The 20252-nt window shown below is 58.9% G+C and overlaps 1 protein-coding gene across 2 annotated transcripts in view; it reads right to left on the reverse strand.

Annotated features, from left to right (window-relative positions):
* Positions 1-5639: 5639 nt before the first annotated feature.
* Positions 5640-20252, reverse strand: part of MBTPS1 (membrane bound transcription factor peptidase, site 1) — a 53342-nt gene continuing 38729 nt past the window's right edge. The window contains exons 15-23 of one of the 2 annotated variants that reach the window (XM_078439093.2): positions 19612-19727; positions 18940-19096; positions 18074-18198; positions 17313-17390; positions 14790-14930; positions 12973-13104; positions 11865-11991; positions 8840-8970; positions 6806-7606 (exon numbers count right to left, since the gene is read on the reverse strand). In XM_078439093.2, coding sequence (XP_078295219.1) covers positions 7410-7606; positions 8840-8970; positions 11865-11991; positions 12973-13104; positions 14790-14930; positions 17313-17390; positions 18074-18198; positions 18940-19096; positions 19612-19727 — 1204 coding nt within the window. In that variant the 3' untranslated portion in view covers positions 6806-7409. Of the gene's footprint in view, positions 5751-6805; positions 7607-8839; positions 8971-11864; positions 11992-12972; positions 13105-14789; positions 14931-17312; positions 17391-18073; positions 18199-18939; positions 19097-19611; positions 19728-20252 lie in introns of those variants that run through there. The other variant, XM_081791569.1, reaches the window with a different exon arrangement.

A 20252-nucleotide genomic window follows, 5' to 3' on the forward strand; every position in this document is an offset into this window, starting at 1 on the left:
GCATCGGAGGAGCAGGGAGTCCCTGTGTGAAGGCTCAGCCAGGGGCCCCGGGAAGGCCTCTGGGTTCTGGGGTCCCCCCAGGGACCTGGGAGAGGCCATTCTTGCTGGACCAGGCGTTTCAGCCCCACCTCTTCCCTGTGGAGGTTTTCCAGGAGCGCAGGGAGGTCATCGGCCCGGCCCGATGGGGAGGATGCCGGGCACGGGGGGCGGCAGGTGGAGGGCGCAGACCAAGCCGGGTTGGGGCTCAAAATCCGCATAGCTCGCACCCTCCGCCCACATCCATCCACCCCGAGGCGCAGGGAGAGATGATTTAGCTTCCTCCCTCACCAGCGGCTGGCTTTGTACTCCCTAATCTGGGCTCTGCGAGCCTGGGGCACCTCCAGGTCCCTGCCTGGATACCTCATTAGCTGCCCATTAACGTGCATGACTTAGAAATTGGCCACCGGGCTGTGAAATTCCACTCGAGGAGGAAAACCTCTTAGTTCTGAGGCGCTTTGATACTCTCTGCCGGCCTCCCAGGGCTGCCGTGACCTTTCTGGGCTGTGGAGAGGCGCCCTGGGGGCCCCATCTGTGTGGGCGGGCGGCTCTGGAGCACAAGGGAGCCAGTGAGGTGGCAAGCTGGCGCCTCCGTGGGCCAGGCAGGTGGCGGCTCGGCCCGGCGCCCACGCACGGGAGCGCCTGTCATCAAGGGTTGTTCTCCAAGGTCCAGCTCCTTCTTTTCTCCAGAGTACGGGCCACATGACAGGTTCAGAACTTCAGGGAGAGAGTGACCTCGCTTGTTTCCCCAGACCCGTTAGAATGTTCTGGAAGACAGATGAGGGCAGGTCCCAGGAGCCAGAGTCCCTGGCTCCCTTTGTGCATTGGTTCTGTGGTCTGGGCCTCGCTGGGACCACTGGTGACATGGGATCACAGCAGATCCCACCCTACAGGGCTGTTCCGGGGATTCCTGAGAATTCTCTGTGCTCTCGGCACAGGAGTGAGAGATGTGTGTGGAACGGGGCGTGTCAAACTCCACCGTCGGTACCGATGTGTCTTTACCTCGGCCTGATTCTGGGCTTCTGGAACAACATTCTGAACCCCGGCTACACGAGAATACTGGAGGAACTCTTCACATGGCTCAGGGCTTCGGATGACATTGGTCTGGGCTGTGGCGGGCATCTGGGCTTCCAGAAAGCTCCCCAAGAGCTGCTGAGGCGCATGGAGGAGCTCGGCTCTGGGCAAGCAGGGTCCCTGTCTCACCTGCGCTCCTGAGCCCGCAGCCCCTCCTTTCCCCCAGCGTCTGTGCGTCTGTCCCTGGCCGAGGGCAGCACCCTGGGCGGGGTGAACCCGCTACTGGAAAAGGCCAGGAAACGGACTCTCCCCGGGAGCCTCCGGAGCAAATCAGCGCTGCCCATGCCTGACTTTAGCCCGTGAGACTGATTCTGGCTTTCCCGCCTTCAGAACCGCAGGAGAAAACGCTTTGTTTTCAACCACAACTTTGCAGAAACTTGTTACCGCGGCAGCAGGAAACGGGTCCACCGGGCACCCCGGGCCCTGCTGGCGGCGGCGCCCCTCAGGCTGGAGGTCCGTGGACCCCCGCCCCACACTCTTCCGCAGAGTGGAGGCTGGGCCTCCAGGTGACCCAGGGCCCGGGGCATGGCCCTGGCAAGTCCTGCTGAACTGTCCCCTCCCTCTAATGAGGGCGCGATCTCAGAATCTGGCTCTGGGGGAAGGGAGGGAACGGCACCCTGCCTCTCAGCCAGAGGAGGAAGTGCCCGGGGGGGTTCAGCAGCCAGACAGCAGGCCCACGGCAAGGGCAAGGTGGTGAGAAGGGCGCCCAGCCCCTGCAGGGGCTCTATCATCGGGTTCTGACCCCTGGGCCCGTGCTGACGCTGGGGTCTGGACGGCCGGACGGCCTCTCCCAGCCTCCAAGCCAGGGGCTCCCACCTCGCCTGGTACCAGAACCCCTTGGGGAGACGTGGGGGTTTTGGTGGTTATGTCACACACACACAAGCCACCACCTTAACACCCTCAAGCGTGCGGCCAGGTGGCACTCCGTATACTCCCGATGTTGTGCAACCGTCACCACCACCCCGTTCTAGGACTTTTGTCCCCCAAAGGAAACCCCTTTACCCGTCAGCGGTTCCTGCCCCCGCCCCGCCCGCTCTCTGTCCCTGCGTTTGCTTGCTCTGGAATCACACAATTTGTGGCCTTTGGTGTCAGGCTTCTTCCGCTCAGCAGGGCGGTCTCGAGGCTTGCGATCAGTACGCTTCATTCCTTGGCGTCCGGACGGGTCACCTTCTGCTCCTCGGCTCATCTGCGGACACACCTCTGGCTCATCTGCGGCTTTTGGCTGTTGGGACTCGCGTGGCCGCGGGCTGCCACGTACACACTTGGCTCAAACACCTGCTTGCGATTCGGTTGGGTCTACGCCCAGCCGCGGGAGAGCCGGGTTGTATGCCAGCGGTTCACCTTGGGGAGCTTTTAAAATTGATTGCTGAGCTCTTCCCACGCAGCCTATGGTTCAGTAGGTCTGGGGCGAGGCCCAGGAATCTGTATTTCTAAGATACGCACCCGCACTGCCCTCGGGCCGCCAACAGATGAAACCAACATCCTGTGTGTTAATATCCGCTTATGTGGGTAGTACCAACCGTTAAGAAAAAAAGCGAGAATTTTGCTATTTCTCTGGACGCTTCTATTTAATCTATTTATGAGACTCCCGGACTCCATTTTGTGTCCAGCAGATCTAAATCTAAGCAGCACCCCCATCGTTACCAGAAAGTGGGCATCTTTCCCGCCATAGGGAAAGGGGAAGGAGCCCTGTGTTGAAGGGCCTCAGGCCCAGGTCAGAGCTGGGCTTCGAACGCTGGTCTCACCGTGGTTTCCTCATCTGAGAAATGGCGGTGACAGCATCACACAGTGCTGGGACCCCCAGGAGGCACAAGGCACATGAGACACGGGCCGGTGTGGCGTGCCCGGTGGCTCAGTCGGTTGAGCGTCCGACTTCCGCTCAGGTCATGATCTCACGGTTTGTGAGTTCGAGCCCCGCGTCGGGCTCTCTGCTGTCAGCTCAGAGCCTACAGCCTGCTTTGGGTTGTGTCTCCTCTCTCTCTGCCTTTGTCCCACTAGTGCATGCTTTCTCGACAATAAATAAACTTAAAAAAAAAAAAAAAAAAAAAAAGACACAGGCCGATGCCAGGCGGGCAGTGAGCACCCAGCAGACGCAGGGAGTGCACACGTGGCCGGGGCAGGTGCCCTCGGGGCCATCGTGCACGGGGCCTCCTCCTGGGGGAGCACTGGACGGTTACGGGCAGGTGCAAGACCTCAGACCCTCGCGTCCCTCACACAGGAGGGGCTGAGGGTGGCGCGGGGGCACCCAGCTGTCCCCATTTCCGCTCCTGTCACACGGCGCCTTCAGGGTTCATGCAGACAGGGCCCCTGACTGGCTCCCGAGAGCTCACACGGTTAGGGATGAACCTGCCTCTCAGGGCCCCCAGGGCCCCCAGGAATCCCAGGTGTATCTGTGGTCGTGGTGAGCCGACTGCTAGTCTTTGTTGTTTTAAAGGTGTAGGTGTTCTCTGGGACAAGGAGAGCTCACGCCAGGGCAACGAAGGGTCCCCTACAAGCAGGGAGGCGGCCCAGCTCGGGCCCACAGCCATCACGCACGTCTGTCACCACGGGATGGTCTGTCGCCGACCACGCCTGACACGCCTGAGTGCCACTCGGTGAGGAGAGGGCCCACAGCGGGGAGTGGCCGGGCCGGAGCTGGACTCCATGCGGCCTGGGGCTACGGCCAGGGCTGCAGCTCAACACCTGCGCCAGGTGGGGACATCCTCTCCAGGACGTGCCTCCGGGTGGACCCGGCCATCCCCAGGGCAAGCGCCTGTTGAGGCCCCTTCTAGGGGAGGGCCTGTTTTCCGGGCCCCCGTCAACCGGTTTTCTCCAGAGGTTCAGTCCCTTTCTGGGTAAGTGCTCCCCCATGAAGAACTCTCTCTCAGCTCAGCCCCCACTCTGCTTTGTCCCCTGCCGTCCCCCCCCCCGCCCCGATTCCGTCCAATGCTTCTGCGTCTCGTCATGCTCCCCGTGTGTCGCTGTCCCTGACGGGAGGCGCTCGGGCTTAGTTCTGATCCTGATGCATCAATGGTGTGCTTCTGGGCAAGGCACAGAGCCCCTCTCCGGCTGCCACTGCCTCTGTGAGGTGGGACCCGCGCCGCCGAGCCCCCAGCTGTGCCTGGAGAGGAAAAATGAACGCACAGCGAGCCTGGCACACGGCTCTCGACGCCACCCCTCTGGCTAGCAGACCGGCAAGGACCCACCTTCCTTCCTTCTCCGTTACACCTCTATCGCAGCACTTTGGGCAGGCAGATCACAGAACAGCTGCCAGTTCCTGGGCACCCCCATCCGCGCCCAGAACTTCAGGATGCTACGAAGCCACCCTGTATCTGAAGACCCGCCACGGTCTTCACGTGGTCACTGCTGAACTTCACTTTGCCACGTCAGACCCCAGGCGGGTTCCCTGCGTGGAGCTGGTCCCTAAGAAGCCTGGTGTGCTAACGATTCTTCTGTTTGTGACTTGGTCTCAGTGTGCGGTCTGTGTTCACGCCTGTCCGATCTCTGTCCTCCTCCTGTCCTGCCCCACCTACACGACCCCGCGCCCAAACCTAAACCGCACACGCGTGCGCCCTGAGACGGCCGTGAGAGCGCTCGATGCTGGGCTGGCAAGGTCCACCCCGTCTAAACGGGAGAGCCAGCCCCAAGGGCCAGGGACACATGCGAATGCCGACTTCGAAGGCCAGGTGAGGGATCCTGGCGCGAACAGGAGACGCTGCCAGATCCAAGTGCCATCTTTCAGGGATGAGACCTCCAAGTCGCCAGAGACAGGTGCACCCAAGGCCTTCAACCAGCGTGGAGATTAACTGTCCCAGCTCACCGCTCTGGGGTCTAGAACTTCATTCCACAACCACGTTGCCCTTGCTGTTAGGAGAACTTAGCAACAGAGATGGAGGGACGGCCTAAGTCACAAAAAATTTCTCTAATTCAATCATTTGCCAACATACTCCAGATTTCAGGCTTCCCTGGAATAATATGAAGGTGTGCTGTCCCTGAGACAAGGCCTGGGTGCCCCAGCCAGTCCCAGCTCCCGCAGCGTGCTGTCTCACGCCGAGGCCACGTCCTCATTCGGAGGACCTGTTGTCGCAGAGGCCTGCGGGATGAAGACGGGCCACGGGCCAGCCCTCACGGTCCGAAGGAGGAGGCGGGGAGCCGTCCCTGCCTGTGGAGGACGGGCGGGGGACCAGAGGCCCCATGACTGACCGTGCACAAGCCCCTTGTTCTGATGGGCCGACGCTACCCTCCGGTCACTGCTCACCTGAGGACACAGGCTGCCCTGTGCGAAATGCTCCCGCCCTGGGGGCTGTTTGGGGCAGAGAGAGCATGGTGGGGCCCTAAGCAACGCCTCCAGTCTTGAGGCAATAGCCACAGAGTGCAGTTAAGAACTGCAAGGTCACCAATGTGACCTCCAAGGATGGCCCGTCACAGGGAGCACTGGGCCTTAGTGACTCCTCCCTCAGCCCTCGGCCTGGGCCTTATTCTTCCCAGGACCTCCTCGGCACCCTGATGCCACACGGCCTCTACCCCTCAGGTCAGCGCATCCTCACCTGTGACCTGAAGGCCGAGGTCAGCCGGCTGGCACCCAGAAAACAGACCGGACAGGCAAGGGTTAAAATCAGCAGGCTCCCTTGGATTAGGCTCTGGGTTCCTACAAACGGCACCTGGCGGGTAAAACGGCCTCCATCACAGTTAGAAACTTCCATGCTTCAAAAAGGAGCCAACCAGGCAAGTGGAAAGACAAGCAACAGAATGACAGATGCGCCAGCCACACACCGAGGAGGACCCGGACCCAGAACCCACGAGGCGCTCCTACGGGTCTGTGATAAAGAAAAGCCAGCCGAAACTGGCTTTAGAGAACAGACCCTTCTCTAAAGACGCGCAGACGGCCGTAAGCACACGCAAAGACGTTCGACGTCGTTCAGCTTCAGGAAAACGCAAATCCAAACCCCAGCACAGACACCACCCGACACGGAAGCTGGCTGCTGCGCTCAGATGGCCGAGGGAGGGCGAGGACGCGGGGAACCCGAGCCTCGTGCCCAGCTGCTGGGGATATCAAATGGTGTGCTGGCTTCGGACCAGAAAGTCTGACGAAAGCGACACAGGGCGCGGCGAGCCCCTCGCTCCCGGGGACCACACCCGGCAGAGCTGAAAACCGGCGTCCACACAGAAGCCCGTACCCGAGTACCCTTAGCACCGGGACTCCTAAGAGCCACACAGCGGGGCAGCTCCCGCGTCCACCCCCGAGGCACACACACGACAGGGGTCCGTCCGCACAGCGGGCTGGTGCACGGGCCCAGAAACGCCACCACACCCTGGACATGTTCTCACACGGGCGTGTCTTGAAAATACGCTGAGGGGCAGCACAAGGCCTGGTGTCGCGTGACCCCACGTGTGGGAAATGTTCAGGACAGGCAGCACGTGAGGGGCTGCCACGGGCCGGGAGGGAAGGAAAAGAGGCTGATTCGCTAATGACAACAGTTTCCTTTGGAGGTGATGAAAATGTCCTGGAACCCCAGGGCTGACGGTTACACAACCTTGCGAATACACTGAAAGCCACCGAATCGGACGCTTTGGAGGATGGCATAGCACGTGAGTCATACCTTAAAACGAACGTGGACGACAAAAACCCCAGCCCCTGCAGGGTGACCCGGACACGTTCCAGGGTGTCTGCAGAGAAACGGGGTGGGCAGAAAAAGAGTCTTCTACACCCTTCTACTTAGCTTCATATAGGTAATGCGTATTTATTGAAAATTTTCTTCACCGACAATGGTGAAATCGAGACCCCAACTTACAAAACAGGATGGCAATCGGTACTTATAAAAATAAAGCCAAGGTCTGTGTTTCACAGATTTGTGCGAGTTTCCTTCCAATCTCAGCCTGTCCTTCCATCGAAAAGGAGATCACGGAATCTGTGTTATTCCTCATGATGCGACAGTAAAAAAACCGCATTCCACGGACAAAAAAAATAGCTTTGTTTCCAAACAGCGCGAGCCTTTAAAGTGACTTTTCCCAACAATAAATATAGAAAACGCCCTTGGACGAACACAGTTCCGCTTGGCTGCAGCCTTCACCTGTGTAAACGTGGCCTCCCTCTCGGTGCGCGGCGACCGCGTGAGGCCTCCCCGGAGGCGGGGCCGCAAGCCCCTCGTGCAGGGCCCCGGCCACCGCGACACGCACCTGCACGCGGGTGGCCCACTGAGGACGGACCCACGGACGCCGCAGCTGGACACAGGATCAGCCCCTGGGGACAGCGAGCCCGCCCGCCCGTCGCGGCCGTCCTCGAAGGCGCTCTTTGGCTGTCACGGTCGGCGGGTGTGACGTCACACCGAAGGGGTCTTTGGCGGGTGCGCCTGCTGCATGAGCTGGGGGCGCTTCACCCGGGGCTTCCTGCGCTTCGGCCTGCTCTTGGCTTTGTTGATTTGCACCACAAAGAAGGCCAGGACCACCATGGCTCCCAGGAAGGCGAAGACGGGAATGGTCTGGCCCACCTCCTGGTTGTAGCGGCCGGGCATGATCCCTGCAAGAGCACAGGGGGAGTGTCAGCAGCGCCCGAGCCGCACGGCCACGGCCACGGCCACGGGCTCGGTCTCAGGCAGACGCGTCAGAAACGAAACGCTGACTGCGCTAACCGGGCCCGTGGGGCAAACGTCATTTTCGAACCTCAGGAGAAGTGACCTCAGGTTCCCAGATGAGCAGCTTTGGGGGCCGAGGTCTTTGCTCCTTCCCCTCCCCACGCCCACCGTGACTGGCCTTCCTCCCACCACACACGACCCACGGTGAGGGTGCGCGGAGCTGCTCTGTTCCCCTAAGTGAGCCGGCAGACGGACAAGTGTGGGTGCCGGGGAGGAGAGGAGGTGCGGGGGTCGGAGCAGCTGAGAGGGAGGGCGAGCGGGGAGGCCAGGCAGGGAGCAGGACGGCTGGCCGAGTCCCCGACCCCTGGGAAAATCTCCCACACGTGGGACACAAGGTTAGAAAACAAGAGCGGCCACCGGAGGATCCCCGGTTTGTCGGTATGACTCTGTAACCGGGCGATGCTGGGGTTCCAGAACGGACCATCATCAGTGCACCCCTTGACTCCAGGCAAGGCCCTCAGGAGCTCGGCGTCACCACACAAAGTTCCCAGGGTTGGAGCACAGGGGCCATGGTGCCAATTCCCAGAAGCAGTAGGCCCTGGGAAGCTGTGACCTCTGGGGAGAGCACAGGGATCCCCAGAGAAACTCTGCCCACGCCATGCTGGAAGGACCGGGTAGGGGAAAACCGGTCCCTAAGCCATTGCCTGTAGGGGACGTTCCATGTCATGTGGAACGAGGGGACCACGTCAGAGCAACTGAGGGACACAAAGCTACTTTTAATGGAGGATCCCAGCCTAGTAAAGCCCCATCCCAGGTGGGCCAGACCAGACAATCCGTGGAGACCTCTGGGCTAAGTAAGGGTTTAGGAACCAGGGTGGCTCAGCCACTGGCTGGGACCAAGACCAGCAGATGGCAGGCGTTCCCTGGGACACACAATACACCCTTGTTTGCAAAACTTTAAAGAGAGTATGCAAATTACCCTACTGCAAAAAGTTTAAGCGTAGCACGTGGCTACCATGAAAGAAATTCATATTGAAAATGCAGGCAGAAAGTTCTGAAGGGATCATGGCGTGTTAGTTCATCTTTCAGGCTTGCTTCTGGCCCACCTGGTGGGGGATGGGGGGGTACCGGAACAAACCAGAACAGGCTCTAGCACAAGGAAGCCCCGAAGAACTGACCTCCAGGAATGTCCCAGGCACTGCTCTCTCCAGGGGACAAGGGTCTCACTTGAGGGCGGTTCGATCGAAAGTTGGGTAATACCACTTTGTCCAGGTCGATGGAGAGCAGCTTCTGATGTTTCCAAAGATTACTTCAGGGAAATGGATTAAAACAAGATAAATATAAGCGGCTGCACTGGCCTACGAAGCTCAGTCAACGCCTGAGAAATAACAACCGGTTTAAAGAGAAAGGCGAAGCGACGTCCCATCGACACCCAGGTCCAGCTGCGTGGCGCACCGGGGACAGCTTCCGGGTCCCAAGACATAAACGTCAGAACCACCTCCGTGTACACGAGCTGTTAGCACTCAGAGCGGGGCTCAGTCCCACTGGGTTCCTAACGGGCCCCCAAGAGCCCGTTTCTGCTTAGCGGCCACGTCCCCGAGCGGCGGGAGAGGAAAGCGCGCGCCGGCCTCTGGAAGGGGCCTGAGGACGGGAGCCGGAGCCGGGGCTCGGGGACCCGGGCGGCCGAAGGCGCGTGCAGGTGTCTGCGGGGGAGCCTGCCCTCTGAGGGACGCCGGGAGCCACACCCCGCCTCTGCCCTCACCTCACGGCCACCGAGACAGTAACACCGCCCGGCAGCCGAGCGGTCGGGAGAGGCGGGCCGCCGGGCCGGGCGTGAAGGAAGGAAACACGCGTGCTCTGTCCCCGTGCGGGGCTCGCAGTGGCGGCAGCGCTGCTACTCCCGCTCCTGACCCCGAGGCGGGCCGGCGCCGGCGGGACCACACCCGGAGAAGAGAGGGGCCGGCGCCAACAGGCCGTCCGAAGGCCGCTCTGGCCAGCTCGGGGGAAGGAATAAAGGGTGTCTGCAGGCTACGAACTCCCCGTTCTTCTGCTTCTCCCTCTCCTGGAAAAGGCCGGTCTCTCACTTCGGCCAAGTGGAAGCAAAGACGCCCGGCTCTCTGGGCACCGGGGGTGGGGGGTGAAGGGGCACGGGGCGAGGCGGGTCTGGGCAGGGGCTTCCTCGGCACCACCTACTGGCGGGACGCCAGCGAGCACCACGGTCTGTTCGGCCTCCCAGGATCTGACCGTACGTTTCAGGTCTCATCAGTCCAAAAATGAAACTCACAACGCCGTTATGGGATCGGCGCCACGGAAGCTTTGCGACCTGCGGCTGGATGTGTGCGGGGCCGTGTGCTCCTCCCGACAGATCCAGCTCCGGAACTTAATTATCCGGTGACGGCACCTCCGCGTTGAACCACCGTGCAGACGGCGGGCTGTGCCGCACCGTCGCCTGAGCAGCTGGTGACGCTCTGACGGAAGGAGGGAGGGGTCACCCTGCCCACGGCTCCTCTCGGCTGCGCCACTCTAAGGACGGACACCGGACGTCCAGCAAAGACACCGAGAGATGGGTCTTCACGTCAGAGACGGACGGAAACGTGCACTCGGCACGGGTCTGACGGACACCAGGCCTCTCAAGGGCTGTCTGGAGCCGCCCGACACGGTCTCACGTCTCTTCGCTTCACCATCGAGACCCAGAGTTAGGTCTCTGGGGACCGAGAATGATTTTCAACGGGACGCGAAGTGTGAGACGAGGCTGCGCCGAGCGGGCGTGTTAAGAACCATCCCCGGCGGGGCTGGCAGCGCCCAGGCGCCGCACGCCTCCCGACAGCCGGCTGGCGTCTCACAGATTACGGACGCGGACGCACATAGTGACCAAGCGAGGCCTTATCTGTTTCTGAGTCCCCAACAGCAGCGTGGGGAAAAAAAAACGGGCTGTGGGAACTTGGGCCAACACTGTCCCCGGTGGGAACTGCTGACCGCAGCCGGAACCGGAGTCTGGTCTGGACGCTAAGGATCGTGGGAGGTTATGAATAAGTGGGACGGAAAAATGGAATCTCATCAGAAACGATTAAATGATGGGATGTTAACTGGAATGGAAAAATACTCCACAATCAGCTCCGGGAAGAAGCAGCCGACGAAGACAGGAGGACTCTCCCGCCCCGCACTCCTCTGCCGAGCATGTTCTAGCCGAGCAGTGCGCCCCGTGCTCTGCGAGGACGTGTGGACAGCCTCCTCTTGGTGGCTCGCAGCAGACGGTGGCCCTCCGTCCCCGGCCACCCCAATGCCCGTGCCCGCCGAGATCCAAGCTCGGCGGACAGCCCGGCGAGGGAGCCTGAGCGGCCGGGCGCACGAGGCGTGCTGCCTGCGGGGTTGGGGGCGGGGGCGATCTCTCGAAGGAGACTCGTAGGAGGTCTGCCCCCCAAGCTGCCCCGGGACACGGGTCCCCGCTTCACTGCGCCACGACCCCACGTCCGCACAAGCCCGCATCCTCCCTGCCGGAAACAGGGAGGAGGAGGAGTCGGGGAGAAAACACGGGAACCGGCGCGTTGAGCTGGCTGTCGTGCCCGGAGAGGAACGGCAGGGGTAACTCCAGCTGCAGCTTCAGGATGGCAAGGAGGCGGACGAAGAGGCGGACGGAGCTACTGTCACGAAGCACCGGGCAGCTTCGCCAAGTCCGGACACCACGTCCGCAGGTGCGGCGAGGACCCTGTCGCGGCGGGAGTCGTTCCCTCGGGGACCACACCGGGCGCGGGGGTGAGGGCACAGGCACGCCGCGGGCCAGGCTGCACCCCTACCCTGAGCAGCCTCGGCCCCTCGGGCCGACAGAAGGACCTGCCGGCACTCCAGAACCCGCGTCACAAAGAGGGAGCGCTCGACTCTTGAACCCTGAGCCGGAGGAGCCGGAGCTTCTGTTCAAGGGACAGCACTGTCAGACCTCAGCTTTTTAAGCGGGAATCAACCAAATCTAACAAAATGCTCATTACCCAAAGCACTTCTTTAGGCAGGACGCCACCAGAGAGCACAGCTGTAAAGGTCGACACGGGGGCTCGCCAACTTAAATATCATCACAACATGACAAGCTGGAAGACCTGATTACTTGATAACGATGTCAGTAAAATTCCATTCTCCCTCGTAAAAAAAAAAAAAAAAGTCATGAATCACAAACCCCGCGGAAGGAGCGGAAAAGCACAGCAAGGCACTCACCTGGGAGCGGTCTCGTTCAAAGGCTGTGGCTTGGCCCATGACAGGTGTGGACAGGCCGGCAGAGCCCGAGGCTCCGGGCCTCCCAGACGGGCCTCGAGGACCTTGGAGTACCGGTGCAGGTGGTTCCCTGCGGCAGAGTCAACACAACAGAAAACCACGGTCGTCAGGAGGACACGAAGGGGAAGACCCCCCTGCCGACAGGCCTGCTCCGCGCCCGTGAACCTGTCTGCCAGGCTGGGGGAGCCTGCGCTGAGCGGTGCCCCGGGGACGGGTGATCACCGAGAGTGAGCGAGCGGGACGGCCACTCCCTTTACGGTGGCCACAGTGTACGCGGGGCAGGGGCCTGGCGACCTTTACTGACCACAGACACAGGCACGAGGCTGTACCTGAGGAATCTAACCTGGACGCAGACTTCTCGAAGACCGTCTTCCTCTTTTGGAGTATTTCACTCTCAGGCAAAAGCAAAAACTGCATTTTCAAATTTCCTGTTTTTTAGATCTGCACCGTCCAGTGCTGCAGCCACACGCGGCTACTGAGCAAGCGACACGGGTCGAGTGTCACATGTTTAAGCAGTAACACTCGGGTGAACCGGGCCAACGTATTTCACTGAAATGAATTTCACCTGCTTCTTTTTCCTTTTCCAGCGTGGCCACTAGAAGGCGCAGAACCGGATCTCTGGCTCACGCTACCCTCTTTGCGGTCCTGGCGGGGAGGACCTGAGCGCACTCGGGCCAGCCCTGCCCTACGCAGAGCGGGCGAGGCCGCAGGTCGCCACGGCTCACCCCCCCTCCCCGACCCGTGACTTCTGCGTTTCCAGGTCAGGACTGGAAAGAACGGGCTCTATTTTCACGGGTTCTGAGAGGCCTGGTGAGGACATCCACGTGACGACCGCCCGGCCCAGTGCCCGGCACCCGTGAGCGCCCAGAACGTGGGCCCTTCTTCCCAGAGACCCCCGGGAGCCAGGGCTCTGTGAGAGGGAATGAGGACTGTGGGGCTGGGCAGTGTGAGGGCCTTGGGGTGAGCGTGTGCTCTGCTCCCGGGGGAACGGCGGAGAGGAGCCGTGGCACCGCTACCGGGCCCCGTTCCCAGCGCCCACGGGCTCACTCACCTTCCATCCTCTCTGGGGTGACCGAGCCGGCTCCGCTGGGAGGCCGCTGCCGGTTCCCGGAATGGCTGAGGCTGGGAGGGGTCACCCCGTACGACGTGTACTGGAGGAGCGCATCCAGGAGCCAGAAGCAGTCTGTGGGTGCAACGGGCGTGCTGTTTAGGGATCAGAGTTTTCTAAGGAAGTCCTACAGGAAAATAAAAGCCCCCCCCCCCCGCCCCCCGAGTGAGGGGAGACGGGGGATCGCCTATTCTTGAGAAGCGCACAATCTCCCTGGTCACAGCACGACAGACAGGACCCGACTGGGGGCTTCACTCCCGGCCCAGGGCTCAGGTGGGTCACTGCCACCGGGCTCGGGGTTGGACAGGCGGCCCGAGCGCCACCCGGCTTTGGGCGATGAGGACAGAACGGAGCCCACTCGGGGACGGCCAGACCCTGTGACAGAACGGTTCAGAGACAGGAGTCCAAGCGAGAAAAGAAATGGGGCACCAGAGCTCCTGCCAATCCCAGTGGCTGTCCTGTCTGCACTGTGAGGGCACAGCAGAGACCGGAGCGTGCACTCCACTGGGAGGTGGGTTCGAGGCCACCGCAGGTGACAGGTCAGGTACAGAGTCTAGTAATCTGGGCCGGTGGGCCCCACGCGCGACACACGCCAACGGGACAGTCAGCCGCTTTGTGGGACGCGCAGGGAGTCTCGGCGCCGGCCGCCACCCACACGGAGGGTCCTCTCATCGGGAGACAGGGGTGCCGCCGTGTCTTCACACCCGGCCGCTGCCGCCACGCGGGACCGGACGGGCCCCCCGCCACACGACACCAGCAGGCACTTGGCTCACTCAAGGGCACTCTGGCCACATGCTCAGAGCACTGCCACTGTGAGTGTTAGAACCACGACAGCCCTCTCCGGCACTTAAAATTTTAATAAAGACTCTTACCAGGAGATCTCCGGTCTTAAAAGAAAACCTCTATGGAAATAAAACATCAATCTCCTTTCAACTGTGACTTTAACCTTTTTAAAAAGACCAGCCACGTTCTAAGGATTTACACAAAACGCTGGGAATTTATTGAACCTCAAGTTCACCCAGAGAGAGGAACACACGGCCCCCAGCTCACGCCCCAGGCCTTCATTCTCTGCTCCGCTCAGGCCGTCCCCTACCTGCCCTATCCGCAAACGTGAGGTTCCCACCCCCTCCCCAGCCCCGTTCTCCAGGACCTGGTTTTGTTGCCGCCTCGCCAGGCCAAAGACGCCCCACTTTTCACGCCCCATTTCCTCCTTTACAAAATGAGACATAAACTGCGTTCAGACTCAAACCCCCGAATTCGGAGGCGGCACAGAGAGACGCTGACAAAGAACAGGGCTGCTAAGAACCAGTCCCCCTGTGCGAGCCCCCCACCCCCGACGGGGATACCAAACACCCCCACTGATGAAGGCTCGCGACAGCCAAATCCCCAAGTCTGGGAGGGGAGCCAGGCGCCGGCCCTCCAGGAAGAGCGGGTCCGGCCCGGGAAGGGCCCCCCGTGTGGCAGTGCCTGTGACATGCAGACGCCAGAGGGGGACGCTGGGGCGGGTCAGGCACAGAGCCACTCCACTGAATGCGACGACGGCCCTGGCCCCCGCCCGCCTGGTGACGACGGCTCGAGGGGAAGGCGGCGCATGCGGTCTGTTGGGGCTTCCTCAGGGAGGGGTACCCAGGACCTGCCCACCTGGCTCTCACGGGCAGGCCTCTATTTGCCAGCACCTTACCGGTGCCTCTTCAGGGACAAGGGGGGTATGTCACAGTCACGAATCCCAGCCTGCTTCTCGGCCACACATCAGTGCTCACCCTTCTGTCGGTGACTGTCATCCAAGCAGTTGGAGTCTCCGTACAGCACAATCCGGCCTCCACCCTCCGCTGGAATCTGATAAAGTCCCAAAATGGGGACGTTTTCGACCACGGCTGTTTCCTGCTTTAAGACCTCCAATCCTGAAATAACGGCACCACAAAAAAACATTGAGGAATCATTTTCCAGTTGCCACTTGACATTTAGCCCGTGCAGCACCGACAATCACAGCAAACTCCTCCATCCAGTCACGACGGTGCGAGCTTTTACAAAGGACAACGTCCTAAGTGCCACGAATTTGGGTTTTAGCAAAACTCACCTCCACGCGGTCCCCTGACGTGTTCCCTGGAAACGGCAATATAGGGTACCTACAATCCTAAGAGCGGCTTTCTGTGCCTTCCGACCATGCTCCAGGCCTCTGTCCTGGGACTACACTCAGGGGCGGCCAGCCACTCAGCACAGACACACCTCTGGGGATTTGCTTCCGTGTCCCCGGCTTTGTGTTTCACTACTCAAAGTCAGGACAAACGTCACTACGTTTTAGATCCTCCGCCCGTATGCTTTAAACGCAGATTTACGACACCTGTCATATCTGTGTCACAATTACAGATGTTCCAACAGCAGAGCTCTCTGACCTCTGCCCAACCCGATGACACAGGTTACGGCGTCTAACGAATCAAGAAGTCACAGGCGCATTAAGTGCCGCGGACGGCAGATGCCGGTGACCCACGTGATCTGAGAGTCGAGCCCTGCAGCAAACGCCCTCTGCACTGGAGACGCCGTACATCTTCATCTCGCCACCTGCCGCGTTGGTGACGTCTGAAACGTCTGCGGCTATAAAGACAAGGCATTTCCTGCTCTCTGTGGATAATCCCGGCAGGAACAGAGCGGAAGAGAAAACCAGATTCTCTTTGTTGGAGGTAAAGACAGAGCGGCAAAACCGACGAAACAGGCCGCGTGGTCACAGGTTCGTTTCCGACAAGGGTCCCTTTCGACCCGGCATAACCCAGATTGTCAAATTCCTATTTTGTACCCAAAGGATTATTCAACTAAAAGGTCATCTGGATATAAAAAACCCCTCAGAAAAGACTTCAAGGTAATTCGTTTTTATTTTCACTAACAGAACACAATAAAGTAGGCACCCTCACGTCCACTGTGATTCCTCTCCCCTCAAAACCAGGCAGCAACAGGCTGATGACGAGGCCGCTGCTGACACCCGCACCAGAAACACCACCAGCGGGCCAAGACAGACTTCAGAAGGGGCCACTAACCCATGGTAAACCCGGCCAGTGACGGGAAGACGGAATCATTTGTGTACCTGCAGTTAAAATGCAACCTTTTAAACACAGATCTGCTCACAGACTGACCTCGCCTCCATGAAAAGGAAAAAAAATCCCTCCAGGCAATACAAAAGTAGATTCTATCTTGGAAATGCAAATAGATAAGCAGGAAATTCTGCTTTGTCATTTTCAACGAATGCAACTCCCTAACTTCTAATTACAGCAAACATTAAACTTCATTAGAACCAGAACTACGAGGGAATAGCTTTCTTTCCTTCTAATTCTTTGGGGTTTTTTTTAAGATTTTATTTTGAAGTAACCTCTACACCCAAGGAGGAGCTTAAACGCACAATCCCGAGAGATCAAGAGTCCCACTCTCTACTGACCGAGCCAGCCACGCGCCCCTATTTTCTTCCAATTCTTAGGGGAATTTTAAGAGATGACTGTGTAATTAATATTCTGCACACAGTTAAGAGCTTTAAAATGCAGTCGACGTTTTTCTAAAATTTTAGTGATCTTGGCAGTCACAGAAGAATAATTCACAAGCAGTAACAAAAATTTCAAGCAACTCTGAAGGTAGTTTAAATAAACAAGAAAGTCTGCAAATATTCAACACCTGCCCTCCTGCGGGAAACCCCATTTAGTCTGCAGTGATCAGTATCCACATAGATTCAAACTTCTCTATCTCTGCAGCCCCCAGAGCCACCACCCAGGAGTCTTGCCGAAAGTAGGTACCCTGCAAATTATATCACAATAAGTTATTTTTTTTTAACTTTTTCGAACGTTTACTTATTATTGAGAGACAGAGCAAGACAGAGCCTGAGCACAGGAGGGGCAGACAGAAGAGGAGACACAGAATTTGAAGCAGGATCCAGGCTCTGAGCCGTCAGCACAGAGCCTGACGTGGGGCTAGAACCCACGAACTGCGAGATCATGACCTGAGCCGAAGTCGGACGCCCAACCGACTGAGCCACCCAGGCGCCCCAACACAGTAAGTTTTTTTAAAAAACAAAACTGCTAATAGATACAGAGTGATAAAAATGTTCTGGAAACAAACAACGGTGATGGCTGCACAACTCTGTGAATACACCGATGATCACAGAATCGTACACCTTAAAAGAGTAAATGTGAAAAAAATTTTTAAAAATTAAAAAAGCAAATGTGAATTATAGGCAATAAAACCGCTACTTAAAAAAAAAAAAAAAAAAAAAAAAAAAGGAAAGCAACCAAAGCAGCATTCCTTACCTTGGTCTTTGAAAGTCTGTGTGATCACTATGCCATCTTCTGGAAACTTAGCGATGCTGCATCCTGACGCGTAATACACTAGGAAGTTCAGAGTTACAGTGACACAGAGATGCTTAACACTTTATCAAGAGCTACTCACTGACCTAAGATGCACTCTTCAGATACGATAATCTTCAGATATGATAATTTTTCTAACATTTTTAAGACAAAGGCTGCTAACACCTGGTCACGCTTAAGTAACAAGTAATTACGTCAGAATTCAAGTTAAAAAATGCTATTAACGTACAGTTTCTGAACAGACTTGAGAAGTCTGAGCCTTCAGTCAGGACGAGCACAGCCAGTTACAATAATGCTCAGGATGTTGTTCTAGAAGCCAGTTACCAAAAGCTAACCTGTGGGGAAATGTAAGTGGGACGTGCAAAGTGATTTCATAAATGGGATCTGATTCGCGGGGGGCCCAGGAGGTACTTCCTCTGGGAACACACAGCATGTAAAGCAGCAGACAGGTGGCGCTAAGGTTGCCAATGCTGCAGAAAATATTCTTTTTAAGAGTCTGGATGAACAACAGCGGTGTCACCGCCCAGCTTTACTACAGAATACAGAAGTCGCTCCTAGAGACAGCGGCTCTCCCCACGGTCCTACTTCCTTGGCAATCACACCCTTCCCTCCCTCTGAAACCCTGACGTCAAACACACACAGCCTCCACTCGGGCATCTCAAGAGAGAACGCGCCCCTATTAAAACACAAACGCAAAACCTTACTGTCATGGTTTGCTAAGGTAAAATCCCCTTCATACAGGCCATCGCTGAACCCCATGTTCCAGACAGACAGGAGTTCGTTCAGAGCAGGGACGTTAGCCCCTCCGGTGTCCGGCATCCACCACTGCCTGCGGAAGAAACGAGGGGTGCGGGTCATGAGGGGTTAAGCCCCCCGTGGCGCTCCGTGTTCTCAGGACGAAGCGAATGCCCCTGCAGAGTCCTGCCCGTGCACACTAAGGTTTCAGCTGTAAGCTCCTGTCTGCTCTGAGTGGTAACACGGCGTACGTGCTCCAGCCAGCGTGCGGAATACACCCCAGATAAATCTACCACACGCAACGCGCGGCAGGTCCCTACGCACGCCGCCACGGGGCCTGGAGCCTGAGAGGGTCCGCGAAAGCAAAGACAGGAGGAAGGAGCCTTTGAAGTGCGAGTAAGTCGCAGACTCTGAGGAAGAAAATTCGAGACGTGATGGAGACACATGCATAAAACCCTGGGAATCCTTGACCAAGAACTAATTTACTGGAAGGTTCCTTGCAATAACGGTTCCTTCGACCCATTTACACGTGTATAGATTCCACAGCAGAGACGGGAGCATGAAAAAGAGCAAGCAGAAAAGCCAAAGTCAAGCATCGAAGGTCAACGAGGGAAGGCGAGGAACCTTTCGCTCCGTCGCCGGCATCCAGGAGCGGCGGACCTACTCCGCCAGCGACTCTCTGGGGAACGTCTCACTGGGGGAGGGGAGCCCGCGCCGCCCGAGCGTCTGAGCCTGCGTCCGACGGCCGGGAGGACCGCCAGCGAGCCAGTCATCTGCTGTACCGGCCGCAAAGAATTTCACTCCCGAAAAGCCAGATACCAACTGCTCTTAGTACCTTGTGTTTTCATCGTAAAACTTGACTTTTCTCATGACGGACGTGTTGTACCAATCGCTGAAGACGATGAGCGAAAGGCCGTTGTCCACGTCCCTCCTCAGTTTGGCCACCTCCTCGGGGAAGTACTCCTCTTCGCTGTCCACCATGAGCAAGGTTCCTGAGGGACAAGGTGCCGGTGGTGAGTCACGCCTCGGAACCGCGGGCGTCACTGCTTCAGAAACACAGCATTTCGGTGGCGCCCACGTGTCAAGCTGTCAGGTGCTAATATTCGGTCTGCGGCCCCGCGGGCACTCCAGAAGGGGGTGGGGTGAGCAAGAAGGGACCGGGGTCCAAAGGCACAGACACCCACGAACTACCCTGGCCTCCGTGTCACGTGTGACCCCTGACGTACCCACGTTTCACCCACTCGAGAAGCAAAACGCGGCGCCAGTTTAATGAAAACAGATAAACAAAAGACGTGCAAACGTCCTCGTCCCCAGTTTGGCAGGTCCCATTTTACCTGAAGGTCACCACCACCGCCACCAGACGGGAACAGGGCCACTCTGCCCCAGAGCCCCGCCGCAGCCCCCCGGGGACCAGGAGGCCCCGCGCCCGCTCCCTCGCCGCCTCTTCTACCCCACGGTTCGTCTCGCCGACCTCCCCACGCGCGGCCGGCACCTCGCGGTCGCTCACCGTACTGACTGGCGTCGAAGCACGTGAAGGGGGAGCCGAGGACTTCGACGAAGTAGCCCATGCTCCTCAGGTGCTGGTACATGTCCCTGAAGTTGGTGTGGATGTGGTCACCGTTCCTGAAAAACAGGAAGTCACGCGCGAGGATGACCCCTCTCCCCTCGCGGCGAAGGCTCAGCCACGCGGCCCCTTCGGAAACCCGGGCGCCTCTGAAGGAGCGCGGCTCACGGCCGGCAGAAGCCTGGGGGGCTCCGGCCCCTGCACAGAAGTCGGCCTCTCCAGACCAGCGTCCTCTGGGCTCGCACGGAAGACGGCTGATAACAGGAAGTCGTGCGTGTGGCACACGCTCGAAGGAGACGCCACGAGGAGGAGGAACGGCCCAAGAGCTGGTGCGTAAAGCATGCCGAAGCGTCACGTTGGCGGCGGCATCCGTGGCAAGAGCTGCCTGCCGCCCAGATGCAGCACGGGAACGCAGAGGCTCCGGACAAGCCGCCCCGGCTGGGGAGTATGCGAACCGTGCCTCGCAGACGCGGTCACCTCCCTGTCCCTTCCCCCCGAACGCGCTCACTTTCCCACCGTGCCCTCTACCTAAGCCGCTACCCGCCCGCCCCACGGAGGCGCCAGGGGCCCAGGGCTCGTTCTCT

Source organism: Panthera onca, chromosome E2 (genome assembly GCF_046562875.1).
Source record: "Panthera onca isolate mPanOnc1 chromosome E2, mPanOnc1 haplotype 2, whole genome shotgun sequence".
Taxonomy (NCBI): Eukaryota; Metazoa; Chordata; class Mammalia; order Carnivora; family Felidae; genus Panthera; species Panthera onca.